The sequence below is a fragment of the Apodemus sylvaticus genome, chromosome 12, assembly GCF_947179515.1.
Source record: "Apodemus sylvaticus chromosome 12, mApoSyl1.1, whole genome shotgun sequence".
Lineage (NCBI taxonomy): Eukaryota > Metazoa > Chordata > Mammalia > Rodentia > Muridae > Apodemus > Apodemus sylvaticus.
The window spans coordinates 58,107,307-58,132,483 of NC_067483.1; the positions used below are offsets into that span (position 1 = coordinate 58,107,307).

A 25,177-nucleotide genomic window follows, 5' to 3' on the forward strand; every position below is an offset into this window, starting at 1 on the left:
ACTGGATTCTATGCACAGGTAGCCTTGGCTCCTATGGTGAGCTGCTCAGGAAAGGCTCCATCAACACGCAAACCTGAGAGAAGCAGTGCCTGATATCACCCACAGCATCTGTCATAACTCTGAGAATAGAATCTGGCTGAGCTTGCTGGAGCAAATCTAAGCCTCCACCTCAGACCAAACCAGGAGTCTTGGAAGCCTGCCAGCCAGAAGCCTTGATGTTTCTGATCCACGTATCTATTACTTTCAGAACCTAAAGGGCTCAAGGAAGCACAAAGTAGCACAAAGGACTCCTTAGTGTGATGAAGCAAAAGTGGAAGCAGTTATCAAGAATGTGTGCAGCCCATAATAGAAATTCCTTTATGTCCTTCCTCTTCCCTTTTCCCCACTAAATTCATGACAATGCCTTAAATAGAACTACTACATATTTCTTCCAGATACAGTGTATTGTCCCATTCCACTTCAAGATAAATAATAACAAGTCAGGGTGCCATGTTTACTTCAAAAGATGGTGAGATATTTGATTATAACTATTAAAATTAAGGATTAATAACCACACACTTTTTAAAGTCACTATTTGCATTTTTTGGCATTTCCTAGCCTGTTTAGAAAGTGTAAAGCCATAGATTTTCACGTTTCAATCCTGAGACTCAGGTCTGATTAACCTGCTCCCAAAGTTTCATCCATCTTTCTCATTCGATAGAAACAAAGAAGATGATACAAACCCAGTACCTGTGTGAACCCATGATAAACATCTCATTAATGGTCCAAACAATCTTTGGTTTCGGATAACCTGTTGCAGAACACATGATGGAGACTTCAGACCCTCCTGTGAAAGACTGATTCTTGGGCATCACAGTGACTTTGGGTTTTTCTGTAAATGAAATGAAAGTTTCATCGTGAGATACCCATTTATATTGGCATGAGTAGATGTGAGTGTTGATTAGAAGTCACTTAAGCTCCCATAATCTCCACTTTATTGTTTGGAGGGGACCCTTACCACAGCCCAATCACATATCTGGCATTATCAGCAAAAGAATGAGACCAAAGGAAATGAAGGCCAGAGAAGCCAACTTCCATTGGAAATCAAGTGAACTTGACCCTGATGCCATGTCTCTCTTTCCACAAGTCACCATGAGCTGTGCTGCTACCTTTTCCCACCTCTAGGCTCTAGGTTTTGTCTGCTATTCTAAAACCTCTGGTTAACCTTGTTTGCAATCGACAACCTCAAGTGAAACCTTCAGGTCTTTTCAAACAGTGAAAGCAGGTTTGGAGACACAACTTGTTTTGGTTATGCTGTCTGCTTTGTTCGAACCCATTTTTCTTTTTCAGTCGATTAATTCTACTTCTATTGAAATCAGACCATGTCTTTCAGACTATGTATCTCCTATTAAACTAGGTACTTAACACGGTGGATGGAATACAAACCACTCTTCAGTCATGATAACTGCCAGCCCCTTAAGAGGTCATGTGACTCATACATGCAGAACCACAAGACCTCAATATAACAAGAAATGACAATGACTCAAATTACCTAATGCTTTCCACTTGTGTGGACTTTTGAAAATGGAACTTGAAACCTGCAATTTGCTGTCAAAACATAACTGGGATGTTGCTACAGCAACCCTGCTATCACCTGCTTGCTCTGTTTGTTAGGCAGTAAAAATTCACCCCCCAAAGAAGGTGCTATCAAATAGCACACAATTTTTTTTGGGGGGGGGAATCCTGCAGTTTAGCTACAGCAAAAAGAAACAAACATTTATTCACAGTGCTTGAAATGGGAGGATTCCATGAGTCCTAAGAGAAACAGGTTGATTCTGTTGGTGTTTGCAAACCTGAAACTGTGCTATGGCTACATTTATGAACTGAATGGCTTTCTTCCACATCTATTTCACTGGCTCTTTTCTTTTTTAAATGAAATTGAGCAAGCAATTCACTTAACAGCCTAGACCTGGATATGCATATGGTCTTGTCATTGCTGCTGCAGGTTAGTGGGCAAACTGTGACTTTCACCAAAAGAAACTATTCTCCAGAAGCCATACTCACTCAAGGGAGGCAGCAGTGAAGCCTCTACACAAAGAACCTAATTAGTGCTTAATCACTAGCAGTTTACAGTTACCCTTCTCATTTTGTTTTTCTTCCTTTCCCTATTTACATTGAAGTTTTGGAATTAGGATCTAGTCTTTGAGATCAACATTTGAAGACTTTTTCCCCCCAGCCTGTGGACTTAGTTGGTAGCCTCATTATACCACAGATTCTTCTCAGTGAACATAGGGCTAAAAAGGTCAAAGGCAGACCGTCCACAGCCAGTAAGCTCACATTGTGATTCCATCTGGACTCCATCAGTTCTGGAAGGCTGAGGGACTGCATATTGTATAGGGGTGTCACTGACAATCTTCAGGGGAGGAGAAGAGAAAAAGGACAAATTCTTTTCCTTTCTTCCTTCCTACCTCCACCCCTTCTCTCTCTTCCTTTCTCCCCCCCCACTTTTTTGCAACTTATTGGATATTCACATGTATTCAGTCCCACTTTTCTAAATTAAATATTTCTCATGGCTACCTCCTGTTAACCTAGGCTACAGCAAAGCTTCAGGCTCTTCTCAAGACTTTTGTCTAAACTTGGTGCCTTGCAGTGAAGTCTGCCAGAATGGGCCTGGCACGTATCCCAGCAGGAATCCCACTGGTAGGCTCTGTGGTTCAGATATCAAAGTAAAAATAAATGTCAGTTACTCAAACCAGGATGCAGAAAGTGAAGAGGTTATTGAGCAAATAAAGCCTGGATGTAGGGTGCGGCCTGGGGTCATGAAATAAATCTGTGTGTAACATGCAGATGGGATGACTTCATCCTGTGAGAGGTGAGAAATTTACCATTGCCCCGGGAAGACTATTCCTGCCCATGATAAGAAATTCAGCAAGGGCAAGAGAAAACACGGGGAAGCAAACCTGGCGGCCCACCAAGCAACATGAATAAAGATGGTCGAAATGAGTCAGCCTTTAATTAGGTTAATAGGGATATAATACCTCTTGCTATAATGGAATAGTTTGTTAATTTTTAACCCATAGGGGAAGAATTCCCATTTTAGTAAAGTGGTGCAGATGGGGGGGGGGGGAAGTATGACATAGAAGAATTGTAATTTAACTCTTCAGTGAGATGGCCTTATTCACCCACACACAAGCCCAATCCACGTCTCCTTATTTATAGCGCTAGCCCCATTTTAATAGGAAAAATGCATTAAAGTTGGATGTAGAAGCCAAAGTCCAGTTTTAGGTCTTATGGATATGTAATTGGTTTTTATTTGAGGTTTTCATCATAATTTCACGGCCCTCACTAACTTTCCCACTGCCATGACACCCATCAGCACCAGTCATCATACCCAGCAGTATACCGGTCATCATCCCCGGCAGTACACCAGTCATTAGCCAAAGCAACGTTACCATGGTGGTGGGCTAAGGAAACACTGAGGCTTTAATTATAAGTTATAAAAAAATCCAAATATAAATTTAAAAAAATAATTTTTACCAATGATTCAAAATAATTAAATACGTATACATTTGATACATTTAAACAATTTTAACCCTTGGTGCCTTTATGAACTGTTGATACAAATACAGGCCCAAGAAAACAACGATCATCACACATGCTAGAATCAGCAAATAAAAATCAAATCTCATCACCACTTGTTAGTCGTAAGGATCATCTAGGAGGTGTCTGTCCTAGCTGCCGCAAACGGTTGACTGTTCTTGAGCCACTGGCTGGAAAATGTCAAAGACCACACCAATGGCCTTTCTCATCAAGGAGATTTAATCATCAATGACAAATTAGTCAGATAATGCTAATAGTTTTAACCTAAGCAGCTGTTCACAGTATTTACCACCATGGGCACACACAGAGCAAGTCTGGTCAATTTCTGTATGTTTTCATGTATTTTCACTAGACATTCATTTCTTGAAAGCACACTATGTTCCTAACACTTGTACTGTCAAAACAACAAATGCGTTGTTTTGTTTTTAGGCTGCGTTTCTTTTTAGTCAATTTGCTGAAGTAGGAACACTGAACGTAGTGTGTAGTGCAAAGTACTGAATGCTAGACTTACTCTACTGATGAAAAAATAAAGCTCAGAATAGTTTAATAAATTATTCAAGGTGTTTGAAATGCTGAGCTGGGAGGAAACTTGGGTTTTGCTGATTCCATGTTGTCTGAACTTGAGTATAAATAACAATATTACCTACTGCAGAGGGTTATGCTGGGATAACTACATTTGTATATATAAAACAGAACAACTCCTGACACTTAGGAGATTCTAGGTAACTGTTGCCTTAAATGTTAAGTGTCCATTATTTGACAAAGTATAACAAAATATAAGTACGGCAGAATTTTAAATACTCTGAGCATGTATACTATGAAATTATAACCATCATCCTAATATTCTATTTAGATTATCCAGCTAGTTACAAGGAATGCTTATTACTTCTTATGGAATTTAGGATTGTCTCTAGATACTTAAAATGTACTATTGTAAATTCGTTTTCTACTTTACTGACAGGGAAGAAACATGCTAATACCTATGTCGTCACCTGGCACATGTTAAAGAAGTAACAATGATGTGATGAGCAGGTGTTTATGCTCCTGTGAACCTCACACACAGTGAAGGGCTTCTGGACCTCAGCGAGGTCCTTCGTCCATCCATCACCTTGGAAAGCATTTTTCTTCCCATTGCACTATTGTCTCTGGCGACATGGACAGGGTGGCTATCTGTTTTAACGTTATAGAAAAATTACTGATGCACCTCATGTTCCCACAGAGACCACATGGAGGAAAGCCAGAGACTTGGTTTGGCCCTCTGGTTTCCACTGGTAGCAAGTGGTCCTGAAGCTGTAACTTGCGTCTGTGCAGATGAAAGCAGGTATCTTATGTTGTCCTTCAGCAGTGAGCATCCTCCTTGTGGGGAGGAAGAAACAGCCGGAATGCTCGCTGTGCTTGTTGCCTCAAAACTTTGGAGACTGATTCAAGCAAAACATTAAAACTGACATCACACAGATAAATAGAATTCACCACCTAGTCTAACTTGTAACACTGACCAGCATAAGCATTTGTAAGTCTAATAGCTACTGAACCATATTAAAAAGTTTTTTTTAAATCATTTTAGCCCCGTGTAAAACATTACAAAAGTCAAATGTCATATTTCCTAAGTTGGGAAGAGCTACTTAAAACAATACTTAAAAATAACAGCTTCATAATTTTTTGTGTGTGAAAGAATTACCAGATTACAAGTTTGGGTTTTACATGTATGCAGTAATGTGCTGGCATGTGTTACAAACTGGAAAAGAAGACACTTACATAATGAAATCTAAAACTGAGGATGTGACTCAAAGAAACCACTGGAAGCTAAGAAAACATAAAAGGTCAGGTGAAGGCCCCTAGAGACCAAGGGGAAGACCTACATTCAACCAAGCCATCCAATTGTCTATGTTGTTGGAAAATAGCTGATTTTTTTGTGTTCCTGAATCTACCTTTCATTATGGGTGATACGTGTCGTGAGTATGTTAATCTCATACTCAATGAATCAATGATGTTCTCATGAACAAGGCTACATAACAAACTGGAAAATAGTTAACACTGAATTCCTAAAACTGATTTCTACTCTACTGTACAACTATAAAATGGATTACGCAGAAGTGTCTCCTTCTTCTAAACAACTGTATTGGTCATAGAGAAAGCTAACTTCAAACCATTACATAATGACTACCACTGATTGAGTTTTCTGAGAACTGTGATTAGTTGTTATATACCAGCCTGACAGACATTTATCTACCTACTGACTTAGGTCATTCAGTTTCTTCAAAACATATTGACATTGTTCTCAAATGGATTACTTCCATTTCTGATTAGCAGAGTAATAGCCCTGGTGTTGGTGATGACTTGTATGCATGAAGCTTGCACAATGATATGACATGATCTCAGTAAGAACGATTTATAAGCTCACTCCCTGAACTTGCCATTAATTTGGAACTAGGAGAAATGGCAAGGGAATATACTTAAATATTTCTAAGTTCTCCCTTGCTAACTTGTGAAGCTCCATGAGTGGCCAAGGATTCCTTCCAAAGAACCAAGAATGACAACTGAAAAACCACCAATCAACCCCACAAACCAAACAAGCAACCGCAGCAAAATCAGAAATCAGTTGTCTGGAGAAAGAAGTTGGTCCACTGAAATCTCAAGTCAAATGAGCCCAGGCTTGCACAACAGTATACACCTGTAGTTCCAAGACTCTGAAGGCAGAGGCAGGAGAATTGCAACTTTGGAGCCAGTTTGAACTATATAGCAAGACACTATATTAAAACAAACAAAACCAAAAAGTAACCTTCCAAGTGGTGCTTCATCAGAGTACCTGGTTATACTGGAAATACAAAGACCTGGTTATAACCTCTGCCAGATGGAAATTGCTTCTTAAAATGGTAATAATCCAAGAGAATTTGAGTCATAGTTTCTTAATATGATAGCTGAAGTAAGCTTCCCGAAACTTCTCTGCTGTTTCTGCCTTTATTCTTTCCACAAAGAGTAGCATCCATTCTATCCAATATGGTAACCAAAAAATTTCCATCACCACCAACTCACAAACTCACGACATCTCTCTTTAATTATTACCCTTACAGATACATAAATATAAATATGTAAATACAACTTACTGAGTCCATTTAGTTGCTTGCATGTACATGTTTTTAGGGCTGACCACTTAGTATTGGGAAAGCAACTATAGGCTCATTCTGGGGAAAGACTAATTTGCAGAATTAACAGGAAGAAGTATTAATCTCAGAGGAAAGACAGCTAATCTGTATCCTTATCAGTAGCTGGTGCACTGGCAACAAACCATACAGGCAAGGAGGTAGACAAAAATCAAAATCCACCTTGACAGATAGATGCTGAATTTGCCAAAAATAGAAATAAAAAAAAACCCACACCCAAATGCCAATGTGATTGTGAAATGCAGCTATTAAGAGAAGAATGATAGGCCAGCTGCTGAATCAGACACCACAGCCAAACAGTGAATGGAGCTTGGGGGTTCTTATAGAAGAATAAAAGGAAGGATTGTGGGTCCTGAAGTGAATAGAAACTCCACAGGAAGACCAACAGAGTCATCGAACCTGGATCCTTGAGGCTCTCAGAGACTGAACCACCAACCTAAGAACATACACAGGCAAGACCTAGGCCTCCCTGCACATATGTAGCAGATGTGCAGCTTGGTCTTCATGTGAATCCCAAACTGGAACAGGGGCTATCCCAGAGCTGTTGCCTGTCCTTGGGATATGTTCTAGCTGAGCTGCCTTGTCCGGCCTTAGTGGTAGAGGATGCACCAAGCCTCACAGAGACTTGAAGTGTGTGTGTGTGGCGGGAGGGGGGGGATACCTAGGAGGGGTCCCACCCTCTCAAGGGAGAAGAGCAGGGAGTCAGAAAAGAATTGTGGGAAGGGATGGCAGGGAGGGGACAGTGAGCTAGATGTAAAGTGAATAAATAAAATGAATGAATAAATAATGTTTTAAAAAGAGAGAAGGGCAATAGTTTTAGGGACATTCAGTGATAAAGTAAGGCTAGATTCCATGTTAATCATAGAATCTTAATGGCAAAAACTACAAATTATACAAAAAACTCCCTTTTATATTATCCAGTGTTATAATTTGTTTATGGTTTCAATATTCACTTTAACTAAGTCTTTGCAATTATTTACATGTTAATTTTCTACTTATTACTATTGTTTCCTAAACACCCCCCTCCCCAATCACTCATTTATTTAGGCATTGCTTGGGACTGATCAATCAAAATATGTCAAGATAAAAAAAAACATGATGAATAAGCGGGATTTAATTTTAAGAAAATTTGCTCTCACTTGTAAAGTTTTCAAAGAAATGGTAGCTATCAATGATCATTACCATGTCTTTTCTTTAGTGGTGATTTTTCAGCAATTTCTCTAAATTACAGACTTTCCAAATAAGACGGAAAAGCCAAAGTTGAGATTTATATTTTCATCTGGCTTTTAAACAGCAGCAAGGAAAAAATGTTCTTTATTGTTTTGTGGCATATTAGTGGAGTCAGGCTTTGCAAAGGTGTCCAGTGTTTCTGAAACTTCTCTTGGTAACATCTTGAACTATCAAAAGTCAGTTAGTGTTCCTGTTGCCATTTGCACCAGGGAGCCAGGAGACTCCACAGCCTTCAGAGCACAGCCCGCCAGGAGAGAGAGATTTCCCAACAGTGCTTTTACTTCTGAGCTCTGAGGTGAGATCTCCACCTTCTCTCTGGAGGGGACCAGCTAGGAGCACACAGGGCATAAGATCAGTAGAGCAGCTGAGACAGAAGTCTTCCTGCTGCCATTGGCACCAGGGAGCCAGGAAACTCCACAGCTTTCTGTGCACAGCCCAACAGGAGAGAGAGAGAGAGAGAGAGAGAGAGAGATCTCCCAGCAGTGCTTTCACTTCTGAGCTCAGAGGAGTAAAGACACAGGCTTACAGGTCCACCGGAGGAACAAACTCCAGCCAAAGACAATACCAACTAGCACCAGAGATAACCAGACAGTGAAAGGCAAGCACAAGAACCCTACCAACAGAAACTAAGGCCACATGGCAACATCAGAACCCAGTTCTCCCACCACAGCAAGTCCTAGATGCCCCAACACATCAGAAAAGCAAGAGTTGGATTTAAAATTGTATCCCATGATACTGAGAGAGAGCTTCAAGAAGGACTTAAACAACTCCCTTAAAGAAATACAGGAGAACATCAGTCAACAGGTAAAAGCCCGTAAAGAGGAAACACAAAAATCCCTTAGAGAAATACAGGAGATCATGGGTTAACAGGCAGAAGCCCTTAAGGAAGAAACAAAAATCCCTTAAAGAATTACAAGAAAACACAAACAATCAAGTGAAGGAACTGAACAAAAACATCCAGGATCTAAAAGTGGAAGTAGAAACAATAAAGAAATCACAAAATGAGACATCTCTGGAGATAGAAAACCTTGGAAGGAATTCAGGAGTCATAGATGCAAGCATCAACAACAGAATATAAGATATAGAAGAAAGAACATCAGGTGCTGAAGATATCATAGAAAACATTGACTCAACAGTCAAAGAAAATGCAAATGCATAAAGCTGGTAACCCAAAACATCCAGGAAATTGAGGACACAATGAGAAGACCAAATCTAAGGATTACAGGTAGAGACAAGAGCGAAGATTTGCAACCTAAATGGCCAATAAATATCTTCAATAAAATTATAGAATAAAACTTCCCTAACCTAGAGAAAGAGATGCCCATGAACATCCAAGAAGCCTACAGAACTCCAAATAGATTTGACCAGAAAAGAAACTCCTCCAGGCACATAATAATCAAAACACCAAATTCACTAAACAAAGAAAGAATATTAAAAGCAGTAAGGGAAAAAAGGCAAGTAACTTATAAAGGCAGACCTATCAGAATCACACCAGCTTCTCACCAGAGAAGATGAAAGCTAGATGATCCCAGGCAGACCTCATACAGACCCTAAGAGAACACAAATGCCAGTCCAGGCAACTATACCCAGAAAAACTCTCAATCGTTATAGATGGAGAAACCAAGATATTCCATGATAAAAACCAAATTTATACAATATCTGTCTACAAATCCAGCCATACAAAGGATAAAAATGGAAAATGCCAACACAAGGAGGGAAACTACACCCTATAAAAAGCAAGAAAGTAATTTTCTTCTTCTATCAAACCCAAAAGAAGATACCCACAAAAACATAAAAATAACATCAAAAATAACAGGAAGCAACAATCACTATTTCTTAATATCTCTTAACAACAATGGACTCAACTCACCAATAAAAAGCATTGACTAACAGAAATATTTCTCATGTAAATCTTCAGTTTTATCAGAAAATGTTTGCAATTCCCCTTTTAATTAATTTTGTAATGTTTTTATATTTATTTTATCTGCATTATTTTTCATGATAATCTTCAATTTTAATGTGTCTTTCTATATATTTCCTCTATTTTATTAGAAATGTTTTCAATGTAAATCTTTGATTTTTATCACAAATGTTTCTAATTCCACCTTCAATTAATTTAGAAAGAGTTTTAATATGTAAAATTTTCCAGGAAATAGTCAATTTTAACATGTTTGTCTATATATTTCTTGAATTTTACCAGAAATATTTTTCATGTTAATCTTCAATTTTATCTGAAAATGTTTATAATTCCACCTTCAATCAACTTAGAATTATCTTTATGCCTATCATTTTTTCTGTATAATTTCCATGATAATCTTTAATTTTATCATGTTTTTCTATATATTTCTTCAATTTTATCAGAAATATTTTCCATGTAAATCTTCAAGTTTATCAGAAAATATCTATAATTCCACTTTCAATCAACTTAGGAATACTTTTATGCCTACCATTAATGTATCTATATAAAATTTTCTATGATAATCTTCAATTCTAACATGTTTTTCTACATTTTTCTATGATTTTATCAGAAATATTTTCCATATAAACCTTCAATTCTATCATAAAATGCTTCTATTTCATATTTCAATTAATTTGGCAATGTTTTACATGTCTATCACTTTACTCTTTAATTTTCCATGAAAATTGTCAATTGTAACATGTTTTTCTATGTATCTCTCCTATTTTATCTGAAATATTTTCCATGTAAATCTTTAATTTTATCACAAAGTGTTTTTACTTCCCTTTTCAATAAAAAAGTCAGTGCATAAAAGGCATCACTTCCTAGATGATCACAAGAGACATAGAACCAAACACAGCTCCCTAGGACTTTTAAAGGAACCGTTAGAATCCAACAGCCAGTTTTGTTGGATTTCATCTGCCCCCTTGCTTTCTGTATGAGGGAAGCAGCCACTGGGCAGTGGAAGAGCCCGTGCCATGTTAGTCTAGTGTGAAGTCACAACCTCCCATGCTCTCGTTACATCTCTCCTTCCCTTCCTTTAGCACAACCACAAAGTCCACCCTGCCTTTCTATTGCCATATAGCAGACCATGCCTGGAGCCTCTGCCTTCCTTCTGCAGGGTAATCCTGACAGCCTCACTCAGCTGGTTTCCCCCTAGGTGCCTTGTCATTTTAGTGAGGCAATGGCAGAAACTCTCACACAGAAGTGATTCCTCCCATTTTATAAGAGAAGGGCTACTGCTGGCTGGAGGGAAAGGAGGCAGGTGGATCTCTGTGAGTTTGAGCCAGCCAGGTCTAAGTAGTAAGACCCTGTCTCCAAAATGAATAAATCAATTAACTAAGTAAGCAAATGAATAAAGCTACAGGGGACAGAGGAGGGAGGGGAACCACGCCACCTTGAGGATGGCTTTCTGTGTTGCACTGGGCACACCCTCAGCATCTCCCAATTCTGAATTCATCCTTCCTTGGCCAGGCTCCTTTCTCCACTTGGAAAGGCTTTCTGACCACCTGGTAAAGCTGACTTACCTTTTATGGAATTCCAAAGGCATTGACTCCTGAAAGAAACCCTTCTTAATCTACCCAGCATTCCAGGGCAGAGTTAAAGGCTTTAGGATGCTTTGAAGTAGTTTGCATTGTAGTAAATATTTGTTTTAATGCCTTTATTACATTATGGCCATTGGTTTGCTATTGTGGTTGTTTGTTTGTTTGTTTGTTTGTTTCATTTTCATTGCTTTTGGTGATGATAATGGAGCAAGAAAGAAGGCCGGGTGCATACTGTCATGTGATCTACATCACAGTATCCCACCATCTTGTATTCCATTTTGGATGAATAGGATGTTGTTTGTTTCCCTTATATATTTACAGCAAGGGGTGTATTGCTAGATAGTTAATTCTTAGCACATAAATTTATGAATTAATAAATAAACATATAATAGCTAACTAAATAAAAACTGTCACTAACTCAATCCAAGGTTAGCAGTAGCCCCTTCTCAAGTTGGGCTAGAGAAGCGTGCAGAACTCAGAGAACCAACTTGCATGCTGACACCCAGGCGCCCAGGCATCTAGAGCCTCAGGAGCCTCTCAGAGCTCTTAAGCTAGTCTCTCAGATAACTTTCATTAATAAAGTAGCTAATGCAGAATGCCTCTCCTCTATCAGCACTTGTCAGTTACTTAATCAGTGATTGGAAAATAACTAAACAGTTTTTATTGCTCTTACATAATTCATAATTACATAATTATAAGTCAAAATTCTTTGATGATTTCTGAACTCATGTTAACAAACTGCTGAGTCCCCTAAGAGATGGTCCCAGGGACCTTCTTACATATATTTGGTTAGTGAGAAGTAAGTGAGGCATTGACAGTTGACTCACATTCCAGGGCAGTGCACTTTCTAGAAATGACTTCAACCTGTGTATCCACATTAACCGGAAGCAGCGTCAGCACTGAGCATATTGATGTCCAAAGAGCTGGGGATTTGGTTGGTGGGAATAGAAAAACACTAAGTATTTGGTGTCAGAAGCGCTGGGACTGGAAACAGACTGTGATAAACACAGTCTGCGAGGATTAGATGGCACACCATTTTCCCCACGTTTGCAGTGTTCCTTAGCAGTTCTATTCTTCAGTCAGTTGACATGATAGCTCATTCCTCATCGGCTCCATCTCTTTGCTCCTGTCAGTTATCTTTCTCCCAGCTAGTGCATTCATTCCAGCATTAACCTCTCCCACATCCTTCCTGTTAGCTCTCTCATTTGGGTTTCTGCTAATGTTCATTTTCCATGGTCGCTCTTTGCTGAAAATTCAGATGTTCATTGTTTACAGCTTCTTTAGAACAGCTTTATATTCTTGAATATCTACTAAGCCATCCAAATCCTCTTTACAATCTAAATAAATCTACTTCTTAAGTTTTTCCTTCTATGTTCTATTTAAAGGCTCTTTAATATTTCTGTTTCAAGTTTCGGAGAGAGAGATAATTCCTTCCATCTAGAATTAAAGTTCCCCAACATCTTTGCAGAGCAAAGATGTCTTAGATGAAAGGCAATAGAACATGAAGCATATGCTAGCTGTTGCCATTTGAATGCATGGAGTTGGAATGTGTTGAAACAGAAACATGATCTAGGGAGGCAGAAGACTAAACTTAGCAGATAATTGAATGTTAAACTTTTATTACAAGAAAACTAATTTAGTTATCTACTGAAATGCTGCATTTGCTCTTTTTGTTAGATTTCATTTCTGCTCAAAAAGGATTTAAGGCAACTTAGTCTGTAATTTAATATGTAAAATTCTATAATTTTAAATTTTCAAATATCAGTATTTGAGCATTAAATTGTTTCATGGCACCTTTATGAACAATTCTCCATTAAAGATGTTTTAAAATACGTAGAATAATACTTGACATTTTTTTTTTTGTAGATAAGGGATACATTTTCAAATATGCTATGTCGATATACTTACTCTTACCTGAACTCTAAGTGAGGCTATAACTTAACTCAAGAAACTTTTAAATGCCTTTTTATAATGAATCCCATAGTGTTTTAAAAAAGGATTCAGAGAACAAAAGTATGCAGACTTAAGAAAAAGTTTCTAAATGGTTAGTGCACTGGCTTCAATGAAAATGGTCCTGTAGGAGCATATGTTTGAATAGTTGGTCCCCAGTTGGTGGAACTTTTGGAGAAGTTGTGTAAGGGCTGCAGGTTTTGGGAGCATTCACAAAGCTAGCTAACTCTTTATGTCTCTCAGTATCTCTGTATCTGTGTCTGTCTCTGTCCCCTCCCCTCCTCCTTCCTGCTTATGATCAAGATTTGATAGCATCTACTGTGATAGCATGTGGAAGACCTGCACAGATTTAAACTCAAACAAAATCCCAGCCCTGAGAAGGGAAACTGAACACAGAACATGCCACACCTAACCAAGAAGCTATTTCTAATTGATTTCTTTGGGAAAGGAAAAAACCCATTTCCTATAATGGAGTATCACTGGATATGTCAACCATACTCCAGAGAAGATATCATGCCTTAAAAAAACTGGCCAACCCTAAAATGGACTCAATGGTTGTGGTGTGTGTGTGTGTGTGTGTGTTTTGTTTTGACACTTGTGTGTGTATTTATTTTTGCTTTTTCTTGTTTTAAGAAGGTGGTTGGCAAAGCAAAAGAAAATGAAGTTGGGTGGGTAGGGAGGATGGGAGGATCTGAGAGGAGTTGGGAAGAGGAAAGTATATGATAAAATATACTGTATAAAAAATTAAAAAAAAATGCGAGCTCTCAGTGGTTCCTGATGTAGCCATCTGTTTCTCCATTATGGATTTGAACCTCTGAAACCATAAGCCCAATTAAATGCTTTCTTTTCTAAAGGGCCTTGGTCATTGTATTTTATCCTAACTATAAAAACCTAACTAGGACAGCTATGATTCTAGGATACTAAATTTTACATTAGCCAGAGTTATCAGCGTTAACAGCTTTCGGATAGTAAATGTTTGTTTATTAAAGTAAGTTCTGCACAAATTTGAAGTCAGGGTTGTCTTACGACATTCCCCTTGAGTAGTAGCTAAGTTTCAACAAAGATGAAAGAAAAGTCAAGGAGGAAGAATTCCCACCGTTCTAACATTTGAGAACAGCGGTAAAGCCGGGCATGCTCGTAGACTTTAATCTGAGCATTCTAGAGACTGACTGAGGAATTTCAAAACACTGTCAAAAACAAATATGTAAACAAACAAAAAACCCACGGAGAAATACAAGTAACACGGAGCATGCATTAACACCCAGAAGCACAGTAAAAGCATGTACGAATTATTTGAAAGGGTTAACTTTAACATTCATTGATTATAGAGCAGAGAGAAAACTCAGCCATAATATTTTGTTTGTTTAAATAGGACAACTTCAAAATGAAAAGGGAAATAAGAACTAAAGGATATGGAAAACATTAAAGTAGTTAATCAGAAGCAGCACCAGAGAGAGATACTCTGTGCCTGACCTTATTTTATGCTTACATCAAGCTATTCCATATTAATATATTCATGGTTTCAAAAGCAATGATTTTACAGACAAATGGACACTGTCTCAATTATCTACACCTGGGAAGACCTCCTACAGCTTGGGACACAGGGATACATTTTGTGGTCATATTCCTAAACCGGAGCACACTATTGTTGCCTACAAATAAAGTGGTCAAGCTGCTAAACCTAAACTGTTTTTTATTATGAAAACAGCACAAAATCCTCATTTTATATTTCATACTCTCACTGGCACAAATAAAGACACAGTAAGCAGCACTCCTCCATGACTTCTGCGTCGGTTCCAGCTTCCTGCCCTGTTTAGGTTCCTGCACGTCCTCCCCAGTGATATGGAAGTGTAAGCTGAATGAGCCATTTCCTCCCCACATTGGTTTAGGTCGTGCTGTTTGTTCTCAGCAATGGTAGCCCCAGCTAAGACACACCCTAAAGCTTCTCTGTTGGGTTGATAATGAGCCCGAGAAGTGTGGCTGAGAGAAAGTCAGTACTCTGTTATATCTCACATGCCATATTTTGATTTATCTTTCTTTAAAAAATATTTTGGGTACTCAACTGTCATTTTGAGTAAATTATTTTAAAAAAGGTGTTGAGGTTGGTATTTTTCCTCAACCCCCAAACATTTTCATACTGGCCGTTTATAAGATAGGCAAATTAGCCAGATCATAAATTCTTGGATTCGTGATTTCCTTCCCAAAGTACATGTATCTTTCCCGTTATTGAGCCAGCTGCAATTCTTAGCTTCAGACAGCAGAAAACATCTCAAGCTAACCTTAAAGGAATTTGTTACAAAAATTTTCTCGTTTATTGTTTTTTAAAGGTCAAAAATTTTGAAAACAAATAGAAAACAAGAAAGACAAAGAAAGTTCAACTCAACTCAGATTGAGGTGAAGATTCACTGGAACGTTGGTTTGTGATCTCACTGATTTTTGCATCCTGTGATGCTGCTTAGAAGAAAAACAAGAGTCAACATCCTTACTGGGACATATGAATCTGACTATGTGGCCTGCTGGGGGACATGGAATGTAGTATCCAATCTCACTTATTTCCTACTATCCATCAAGATAAAAAGTAATTCCTCCTAAACTTAATGGAAGTATTCTGACCCTAAGGGACATGCATGAAAAAATACACACTGCAATTATCTTCTAGCCAGTAATGTGTTTAATAACCCTGATGCCGGTATACTTTTGATTTCTGCCATTACAATGTATTGTCATAGTGTGCATGTTTGTGGGGTTTTGCTTCCCACCAGCAGCACACTTCAGCCAGGATGTGCCTAGATGAAGCTCTTTCTTCATTGCTTTGTTTGAATTGGTCATTCTGGGCCCGGCTCACAACAGGACTGTTTTCTTCAATGCCTTTCATGGTTTCCTTCATTTAAGTTGATGATGTTTCTTCCACAGATGTAAATCTTAGATGGAATTTCCATTTTAAGAAAGTATTGTTATTCAAGTATTAAATATGTCACTGCTCTTAAATTTTTCAACTTCACCCACTGCATTCCCTAATATTATTTTTATGTATTATTAGTGCCTCTAAGTCATGTTTTCCACTGCATTATTTTATGTTTTTATATTCTTATTTTGACTATTTGCTTTTTGAAACAGTGTCTTTCTATATAGCCATGGTTATCATGGAGCTCACTATGTAGACCAGGGTGGCCTCATATTCACAGAGATCTACCTATGTCTACCTCCTGAGTGCTGGGATTAAAGGGATGTGCCGTGACACCTGGCCAGATCATCTTCCTTTTAAATTTAAACATAAATATTTATTCCTCTGTAGGAGGTACATTATGGTAATTTAATGTAAATATTCAACATATAGCAGCCAACTCAGAATAAGAAGTGCTTCAATCTCTTCAAATATTAATCATTTTATATATTGCATTTCATAATTTTTTCTGAAATGCATCATAAATTATTTCAATGGACAAATACCTTATTATACTGAAAAGCCAGAAGCAATTCTACCAGGCTTACAGTGTTTTGGGAGCCCCTATTAGGCCTCATTTCTTCTTCCCATGCTCACACACACACACACACACACACACACACACACACACACACACACTGTTAAATTAGATGAGAGTGACTTGGTGCCACTAGTGCGGGCACCGAGTGATTCTTCCTGTGTTTGACTCACTTCACTTAACATCATGACTGCTAGTTCCATCAGATTGCTACAAATAACGGATTTCACTCTATTGATGGCTGAATGGTAGCCCATTTTGTGTCTAAAATGATACATGTTCCTTATCCATTCAGCCCTTGCAGGACATCTGGGTTGAATTTAGCTGTTGTGAACACCGTGCAGTGAACATGGAGTCTCTAGTGGAATTACTGGGTCACACAGCATTCTACTTTTAAGTTTTGGAGGAATCTCAATATTGTTTTTCAGATGGCCATACTGATTTACATTTCCACCAACAGTCCATGAGAGATCTCTTTTGTCCCCATCCTAATAAAAATTTGTAAATTTTTATCTATTTGATGAGAGTTGTTCTAACTGCAGTGAGATGCTGTGCAAGTGTAGTGTTGATTTGCATTTCCTGGTGATTTCTTTATATGCTTGGTGATCATTTGTGTTTATTCGTCAGAGAAATGCCTATTTACGTCTTAACATCTTTTTAATTACATTAGATGTTTTGGGAGCATGGAATTTGTTTCTGTTTTGTTGTTGTTGTTTGGGTTTTTTGTTTGGTAGGGTGTTTTGTTTGTTATTGTCTTTTGGTACTACTATTTTTAAATTTCTTAAATATTCTGATAACAGTCCCTTGTCATACGAGTTGCTTAAAAATAATCTGTATGTTATCTTTGAGTTTTATTACTTTTATAGGTGTCTTAGCTTGATATAGTCCCATTTCGTAGTTTTACCTTTGCTACCTATGTATTTGTGATCCTATCTATAAACATTGCCCTTTCCAATGTCTTGAAGTGTTTGTCTTTTTTGTAATAATTCATACATAATTTTAAAATTTAGATCCTTCACTAACTTTGAGTCAGTGTCTGAGCATAGTGAAAAGAAGAGAACTATTTTTATTCTTCTGCACACTTTGGCCAGTGCCATTTACTGAAGAGACTGGCTCTTTTCAACTGTATGTCCCTATAGCCTTTCTCAAAAATCTACTGGTGGTTTGAAATGGTTACATGTCTTGGCTCTTATGCCACTGGTCTTTGTATCTAATTTTTATGCCAGACTCTGCTATTTTAGTAACCAAAGCCCTGTAATGAGTTTTGTACCCAAATATTGTATTAACTCCAGCCTTTGTTTGGTTTTCTGGTTTTCTTGGATCAGATTCACATTGGATATTCTGGACCTCTTGTCGTTACATGTGATTAGGATTTCTTTTTCTATTTCTGTGAAGGAAATAATTAGTATTTTACTGAAAAATTCATTGAGTCACATAATCACATGCACAATATTAATTCTCCTAATTGGTGAATATGTGATATCTTCCCTTGTTTGCTGTGATCTATAAGTAACTTCTTTTATTACTGCTTTCTTATTTTTATTTTGAAGACCTTTCAATTATTTTGGCTAAATATATTCCTAAATATTGTTGAAGCTCTTGTAAATGTTATATTTCTTAACTTCTCTCTCAACAAGCATTTTGACTTTATTTTACAACCACAGTCTGAGGGATTCAATAAAGAACCAACATTAACATCAAGAAAACCCATCAACATTTACTTTGCCCCAACCCATCAGAATGCTGGGATGACTCTGGAGCTCCAGTAACCTACGTGCTACATGAACAGACACAGATGATCTTGAGTCATCTCTGTGAAAATTCATTGAACCCTCTTCCAAAGCAACATCTCTCTAGAGATATTGCCAAATTCACTAACAATAGGCATGCCTTCCATTGCAGAAGATTCCTCCAGGACCAAGAAGAAAACAAAAATTAGATAGAGAAAGTATCTTTTATAATCCCACAATGGTTTCTGCTTCCTGTCTTTCACAATACAATAAGTAAGTCTTGAAATAGATATTCTCTAGCATACGATCGCTAGAACACTGTCTCAGAGATTGACTTTAGCTATGCTATTATATTTTTCCTGATGCCATTACCAAGTAGCCAGACCCCATTCTGATGCAATTAATCTCCCATATCAAAGATGTGAAATTAAATATTCTATGCAGGCAGCAACAAAATTTTTCAACTTAGTGATGAAAAGGTGCCAAGAGGAATTTGGTCATTACATTAAGTCTTTTAGCCAGTCTGAGGGACTTAGATGCCAATAATCCTACTGAGAGAGAAATGTTGGAGCAGCTTGTGGACAGCTCTCAAAAACAGCAGAGCAGTTATTAAATTCCAGTGTTAACATACCCATTTTCAGTAATCTAAACAGTTTATGCCAACTTTGCTTTCAGTGAGTGTGTGTATGTGTGTGTATTTCCATGTGCATTTGTATATATGAGTGAAAAATAACATTAAAAACACATCTGAATAAGCTGTAACAAAATTTCACCAATATTATCATAATTATCATAAACTGTATTTAAAATATATTAGTAGAGGTCTGTAAGACAGCTCAGTCAGCAGAGTGCTTATTTTACAGCTCTGGGGAGCTGAGCTTGGTCTCTAGGGTCAACATTAAAACATAAAACACGAGTGCCTGACAAATACAGAGGTGGATGCTCTCAGCCAACCATTGGACTGAGCAGAGGAGACCCAGTGGAGGAGTAAGATAAAGGACCCAAGGAGCTGAAGGGGTTTGCAGCCCCATAGGAGGAACAACAATATGAACCTAGCAGTACCCCTGGAGCTCACAGGGACAAAACCACCAACCAAAGAGTTCACATGGAGGCACCCATGGCTCCAGCTGCATATGTAGCAGGGGATAACTTTGTTGGACATCAATGAGAAGAGATGCCCTTGGTCCTATGAAGGCTCAATTCCCCAGTGTAGGAGAATACCAGGTAAGGGAAGCAGAAGTGGGTGGGTTTGTGACCAGGAAGAGGGAGGATGGGATAGGAGGTTTTTGGAGGGGAAAGGAGGTAAGGCGATAACATTTGAAATGTCAATAAAGAAAATATCTAATTTTTAAAAAGTCAGGCATGGTGGTTAGGCTTAAAATGCCAGCATTGGGAAAGTGGAGAAAGGAAGATATCTGAGACTCTGGGCAGCCAGTTCAGTTCCAGACTACTGAGAGACCCTGACTTGTTTCAATCAATCAATCAATCAATGCTAGTAGCAAGTATATAATGAAATCCAAGGTTTTGTGGCCTATACATGCATGCACTCAAAGCCCCCCCACACACACACACACGTGCAACTGCATTCATATGCATTCATACAAAATATAGACTAGTAGAGTCCTTGGTAAGACAGCGGACTCAGCAGCTGCTTCCATGTAACCCAGTGATGAAATGTCAAGAAAAGAAAACGTAATTCTATCCTCCAAAGAGCAAAAAAGGCATGATTCTGGAAATCCAAAAAAGCAAAAGGACAGCTGGAAAACATGCAGGGACCCAGAAGAGCCAAGTATCAAGAGGAAAGTCAGTCTGGACACAGGTCCAGGCACATGGAGCCCAGGGGGTACAGAAGCAAAGCAGAACCCTCCCTTAGGATTGCTGTGTCCATGATATGCACACATTAGTTCATGCTTTCCCAGGAAACATCATACAACACCGTCCTAATCATAATACAAGCCTACAACTAAGTTCTTGAAGCCAGTTGTAGGCCTTGCTGAAATAGTGCTTTCTCCAAAGAGATCAACAGAGCCTAGACAGTTTAAAATGCAGTGGTCCACTTTTGTTTTAAACTGAGCTACCCTGGGGGCCTGAGAGCAGTCACAAGTCAGGGTGCCTTAGTTCAACATGCTATAGTCCCCAAGTGAGAGACAACTCTCATAACGAGTGACAGAGGGTGTGAAGATCAGCCATTGACAGGATCAAAATGCAAGTGACACGGAACATGCAGGGAAGTGCATCCAGAGAAAGTTAGTCCCACCTCATTGCAGACCTGGACAACTAAGAATAACTAGAGTGTGAGGGCTCTGGGACAGAGGGCAGCAGCTGGACTGACCTCTGAAGTCACCTGTCATTCACTCGTGCAGCATTCAAAATCTTCAAGGCTCTAGGAGACTGCTTGTGGTCCACAGCCTCATCTCTCCAGTAGGGTGAGTAAGGCTAAGGACTGATTCATATGATCTCTGCGGTGGGGGTAGCTTTCTCCACTCATAATGCTCTTGGAAGATTTCCTCCATTGGCCACCCCAAGAGGTAGAAACTGGAGAAGTTTAGATGGCGGCAGAGCCTGACTAGCCCAGAAAGTGCAAAGCAGAGAATGGTGAGCAAAGCACAAATCTTCAGCAAAGAAGTCTTGGTCTTTTTTTTTTTTTTTTTTTTTGTCTTTTTTTTTATTTGATATAATTTATTTACATTTCAAATGATTTCCCCTTTTCTAGCCCGCCCCACTCCCCGAAAGTCCCGTAAGCCCCCTTCTCTTCCCCTGTCCTCCCTCCCACCCCTTCCCAGTTCCCCGTTCTGGTTTTGCCAAATACTGTTTCACTGAGTCTTTCCAGAACCAGGGACCACTCCTGCTTTCTTCTTGTATCTCATTTGATGTGTGGATTATGTTTTGGGTATTCCAGTTTTCTAGGTTAATAACCACTTATTAGTGAGTGCATACCATGATTCACCTTTTGAGTCAGGGTTACCTCACTTAGTATGATGTTCTCTAGCTCCATCCATTTGCCTAAGAATTTCATGAATTCATTGTTTCTAATGGCTGAATAGTACTCCATTGTGTAGATATACCACATTTTTTGTATCCACTCTTCTGTTGAGGGATACCTGGGTTCTTTCCAGCATCTGGCAATTATAAATAGGGCTGCTATGAACATAGTAGAGCATGTATCCTTATTACATGGTGGGGAATCCTCTGGGTATATGCCCAGGAGTGGTATAGCAGGATCTTCTGGAAGTGAGGTGCCCAGTTTTCGGAGGAACCGCCAGACTGCTTTCCAGAGTGGTTGTACCAATTTGCAACCCCACCAGCAGTGGAGGAGTGTTCCTCTTTCTCCGCACCCTCTCCAACACCTGCTGTCTCCTGAATTTTTAATCTTAGCCATTCTGACTGGTGTAAGATGAAATCTTAGGGTTGTTTTGATTTGCATTTCCCTAATGACTAATGAAGTGGAGCATTTTTTAAGATGCTTCTCCGCCATCCGAAGTTCTTCAGGTGAGAATTCTTTGTTTAACTCTGTACCCCATTTTTTAATAGGGTTGTTCGGTTTTCTGGAGTCTAACTTCTTGAGTTCTTTATATATATTGGATATTAGCCCTCTATCTGATGTAGGATTGGTGAAGATCTTTTCCCAATTTGTTGGTTGCCGATCTGTCCTCTTGATGGTGTCCTTTGCCTTACAGAAACTCTGTAACCTTATGAGGTCCCATTTGTCAATTCTTGCTCTTAGAGCATACGCTATTGGTGTTCTGTTCAGAAACTTTCTCCCTGTACCGATGTCCTCAAGGGTCTTCCCCAGTTTCTTTTCTATTAGCTTCAGAGTGTCTGGCTTTATGTGGAGGTCCTTGATCCATTTGGATTTGAGCTTAGTACAAGGAGACAAGGATGGATCAATTCGCATTCTTCTGCATGCTGACCTCCAGTTGAACCAGCACCATTTGTTGAAAAGGCTATCTTTTTTCCATTGGATGTTTTCAGCCTCTTTGTCGAGGATCAAGTGGCCATAGGTGTGTGGGTTCATTTCTGGATCTTCAATCCTGTTCCATTGATCCTCCTGCCTGTCACTGTACCAATACCATGCAGTTTTTAACACTATTGCTCTGTAGTATTGCTTGAGGTCAGGGATACTGATTCCCCCAGATTTTCTTTTGTTGCTGAGAATAGTTTTAGCTATCCTGGGTTTTTTGTTGTTCCAGATGAATTTGATAATTGCTCTTTCTAACTCTGTGAAGAATTGAGTTGGGATTTTGATGGGTATTGCATTGAATCTGTATAGTGCTTTAGGCAAAATGGCCATTTTAACTATATTGATTCTACCGATCCATGAGCATGGGAGGTTTTCCCATTTTTTGAGGTCTTCTTCCATTTCCTTCTTCAGAGTCTTGAAGTTCTTGCCATACAGATCTTTCGCATGTTTGGTAAGAGTCACCCCAAGATACTTTATACTGTTTGTGGCTATTGTGAAGGGGGTCATTTCCCTAATTTCTTTCTCAGCCTGCTTATCCTTTGAGTATAGGAAGGCCACTGATTTGCTTGAGTTGATTTTGTAACCTGCCACTTTGCTGAAGTTGTTTATCAGCTGTAGGAGCTCTCTAGTGGAGTTCTTTGGGTCACTTAGGTAGACGATCATGTCGTCTGCAAATAATGATAGTTTGACTTCCTCCTTTCCAATTTGTATCCCTTTGACCTCCTTATGTTGTCGAATTGCCCGAGCTAGTACCTCAAGTACAATATTGAAAAGATAAGGAGAAAGGGGGCAGCCTTGTCTGGTCCCTGATTTCAGTGGGATTGCTTCAAGTTTCTCTCCGTTTAGTTTGATGCTGGCTACCGGTTTGCTGTATATTGCTTTTACTATGTTTAGGTATGGGCCTTGAATTCCTGTTCTCTCCAAGACTTTAAGCATGAAAGGATGCTGAATTTTGTCAAATGCTTTTTCAGCATCCAATGAAATGACCATGTGGTTTTGTTCTTTGAGTTTGTTTATGTAGTGGATTGTATTGATGGATTTCCGTATATTGAACCAACCCTGCATTCCCGGGATAAAGCCTACTTGATCATGGTGGATGATCGTTTTGATGTGTTCTTGGATTCGGTTGGCAAGAATTTTGTTGAGTATTTTTGCATCGATGTTCATAAGGGAAATTGGTCTGAAGTTCTCTTTCTTTGTTGGATCTTTGTGTGGCTTTGGTATCAGCGTAATTGTGGCTTCGTAGAAGGAATTGGGTAGTGTTCCTTCTGTTTCTATTTTGTGGAATAGTTTGAAGAGTATTGGTGTTAACTCTTCTTTGAATGTCTGGTAGAATTCTGCACTGAAACCATCTGGTCCTGTGCTTTTTTTGGTTGGAAGACTTTCTATGACTCCTTCTATTTCTTTAGGCTTTATGGGACTGTTTAGATGGTCTAGTTGGTCCTGATTTAATTTTGGTATTTGGTATCTGTCAAGGAAATTGTCCATTTCCTCCAGATTCTCCAGTTGTGTTGAGTACAGGCTCTTGTAGTAGGATCTGATGATTTTTTGGATTTCCTCAGTTTCCGTTGTTATGTCTCCCTTTTCATTTCTAAGTTTGTTAATTTGGATACTTTCCCTGTGCCCTTTGGTCAGTCTGGCTAAGGGTTTATCTATCTTGTTGATTTTCTCAAAGAACCAGCTCCTAGTTTTGTTGATTTTTTGTATGGTTCTCTTTGTTTCTACTTGATTGATTTCGGCCCTGAGTTTGATGATTTCCTGCCTTCTACTCCTCCTGGGTGAAATAGCTTCTTTTTGTTCTAGGGCTTTCAGGTGTGTCATTAAGTTGGTAATGTATGCTCTCTCCATTTTCTTTTTGGAGGCACTCAGGGCTATGAGTTTTCCTCTTAGCACTGCTTTCATTGTGTCCCATAGATTTGGGTATGTTGTGTTTTCATTTTCATTGTGTTCTAAAAAGTCTTTAATTTCTTTCTTTATTTCTTCCTTGACCAAGGTGTCATTGAGTAGAGTATTGTTCAATTTCCACGTGTATGTGGGTTTTCTGTTGTTTCTGTTGCTATTGAAGACCACTTTTATTCCATAGTGATCAGATAGGAGGCATGGGATTAGTTCTATCTTTTTATATTTGTTGAGGTCTGTCTTGTGACCAATTATATGGTCGATTTTGGAGAAGGTACCATGAGGTGCTGAAAAAAAGGTATATTCTTTTGTTTTAGGATAGAATGTTCTATATATATCAGTTAAGTCTAATTGGTCCAAAGCTTCAATTAGTTTCATTGTGTCCTTGTTTAGTTTCTGTTTTCCTGATCGGTCCATTGAGGAAAGTGCAGTGTTGAAGTCACCCACAATTATTGTGTTAGGTGCAATGTGTGCTTTGAGTTTTAATAAAGTTTCTTTTATGAAAGAGGGTGCCCTTGCATTTGGAGCATAGATGTTCAGGATTGAGAGTTCTTCTTGTTGTATTTTTCCTTTGACCAGCAAGAAGTGTCCCTCAGAGTCTCTTTTGATGACTTTGGGTTGAAAGTCAATTTTATCTGATATTAAAATGGCTACTCCAGCTTGTTTCCTGAGACCATTTGCTTG

General features: G+C 38.7%; 1 protein-coding gene across 1 annotated transcript in view; it reads right to left on the reverse strand.

The window, feature by feature from the left end:
- Nucleotides 1–25,177, reverse strand: part of Hmcn1 (hemicentin 1) — a 435,972-nt gene that overhangs the window by 213,490 nt on the left and 197,305 nt on the right. The window contains exon 12 of the mRNA XM_052199882.1: nucleotides 730–871. Coding sequence (XP_052055842.1) covers nucleotides 730–871 — 142 coding nt within the window. The remainder of the gene's footprint in view (nucleotides 1–729; nucleotides 872–25,177) is intronic.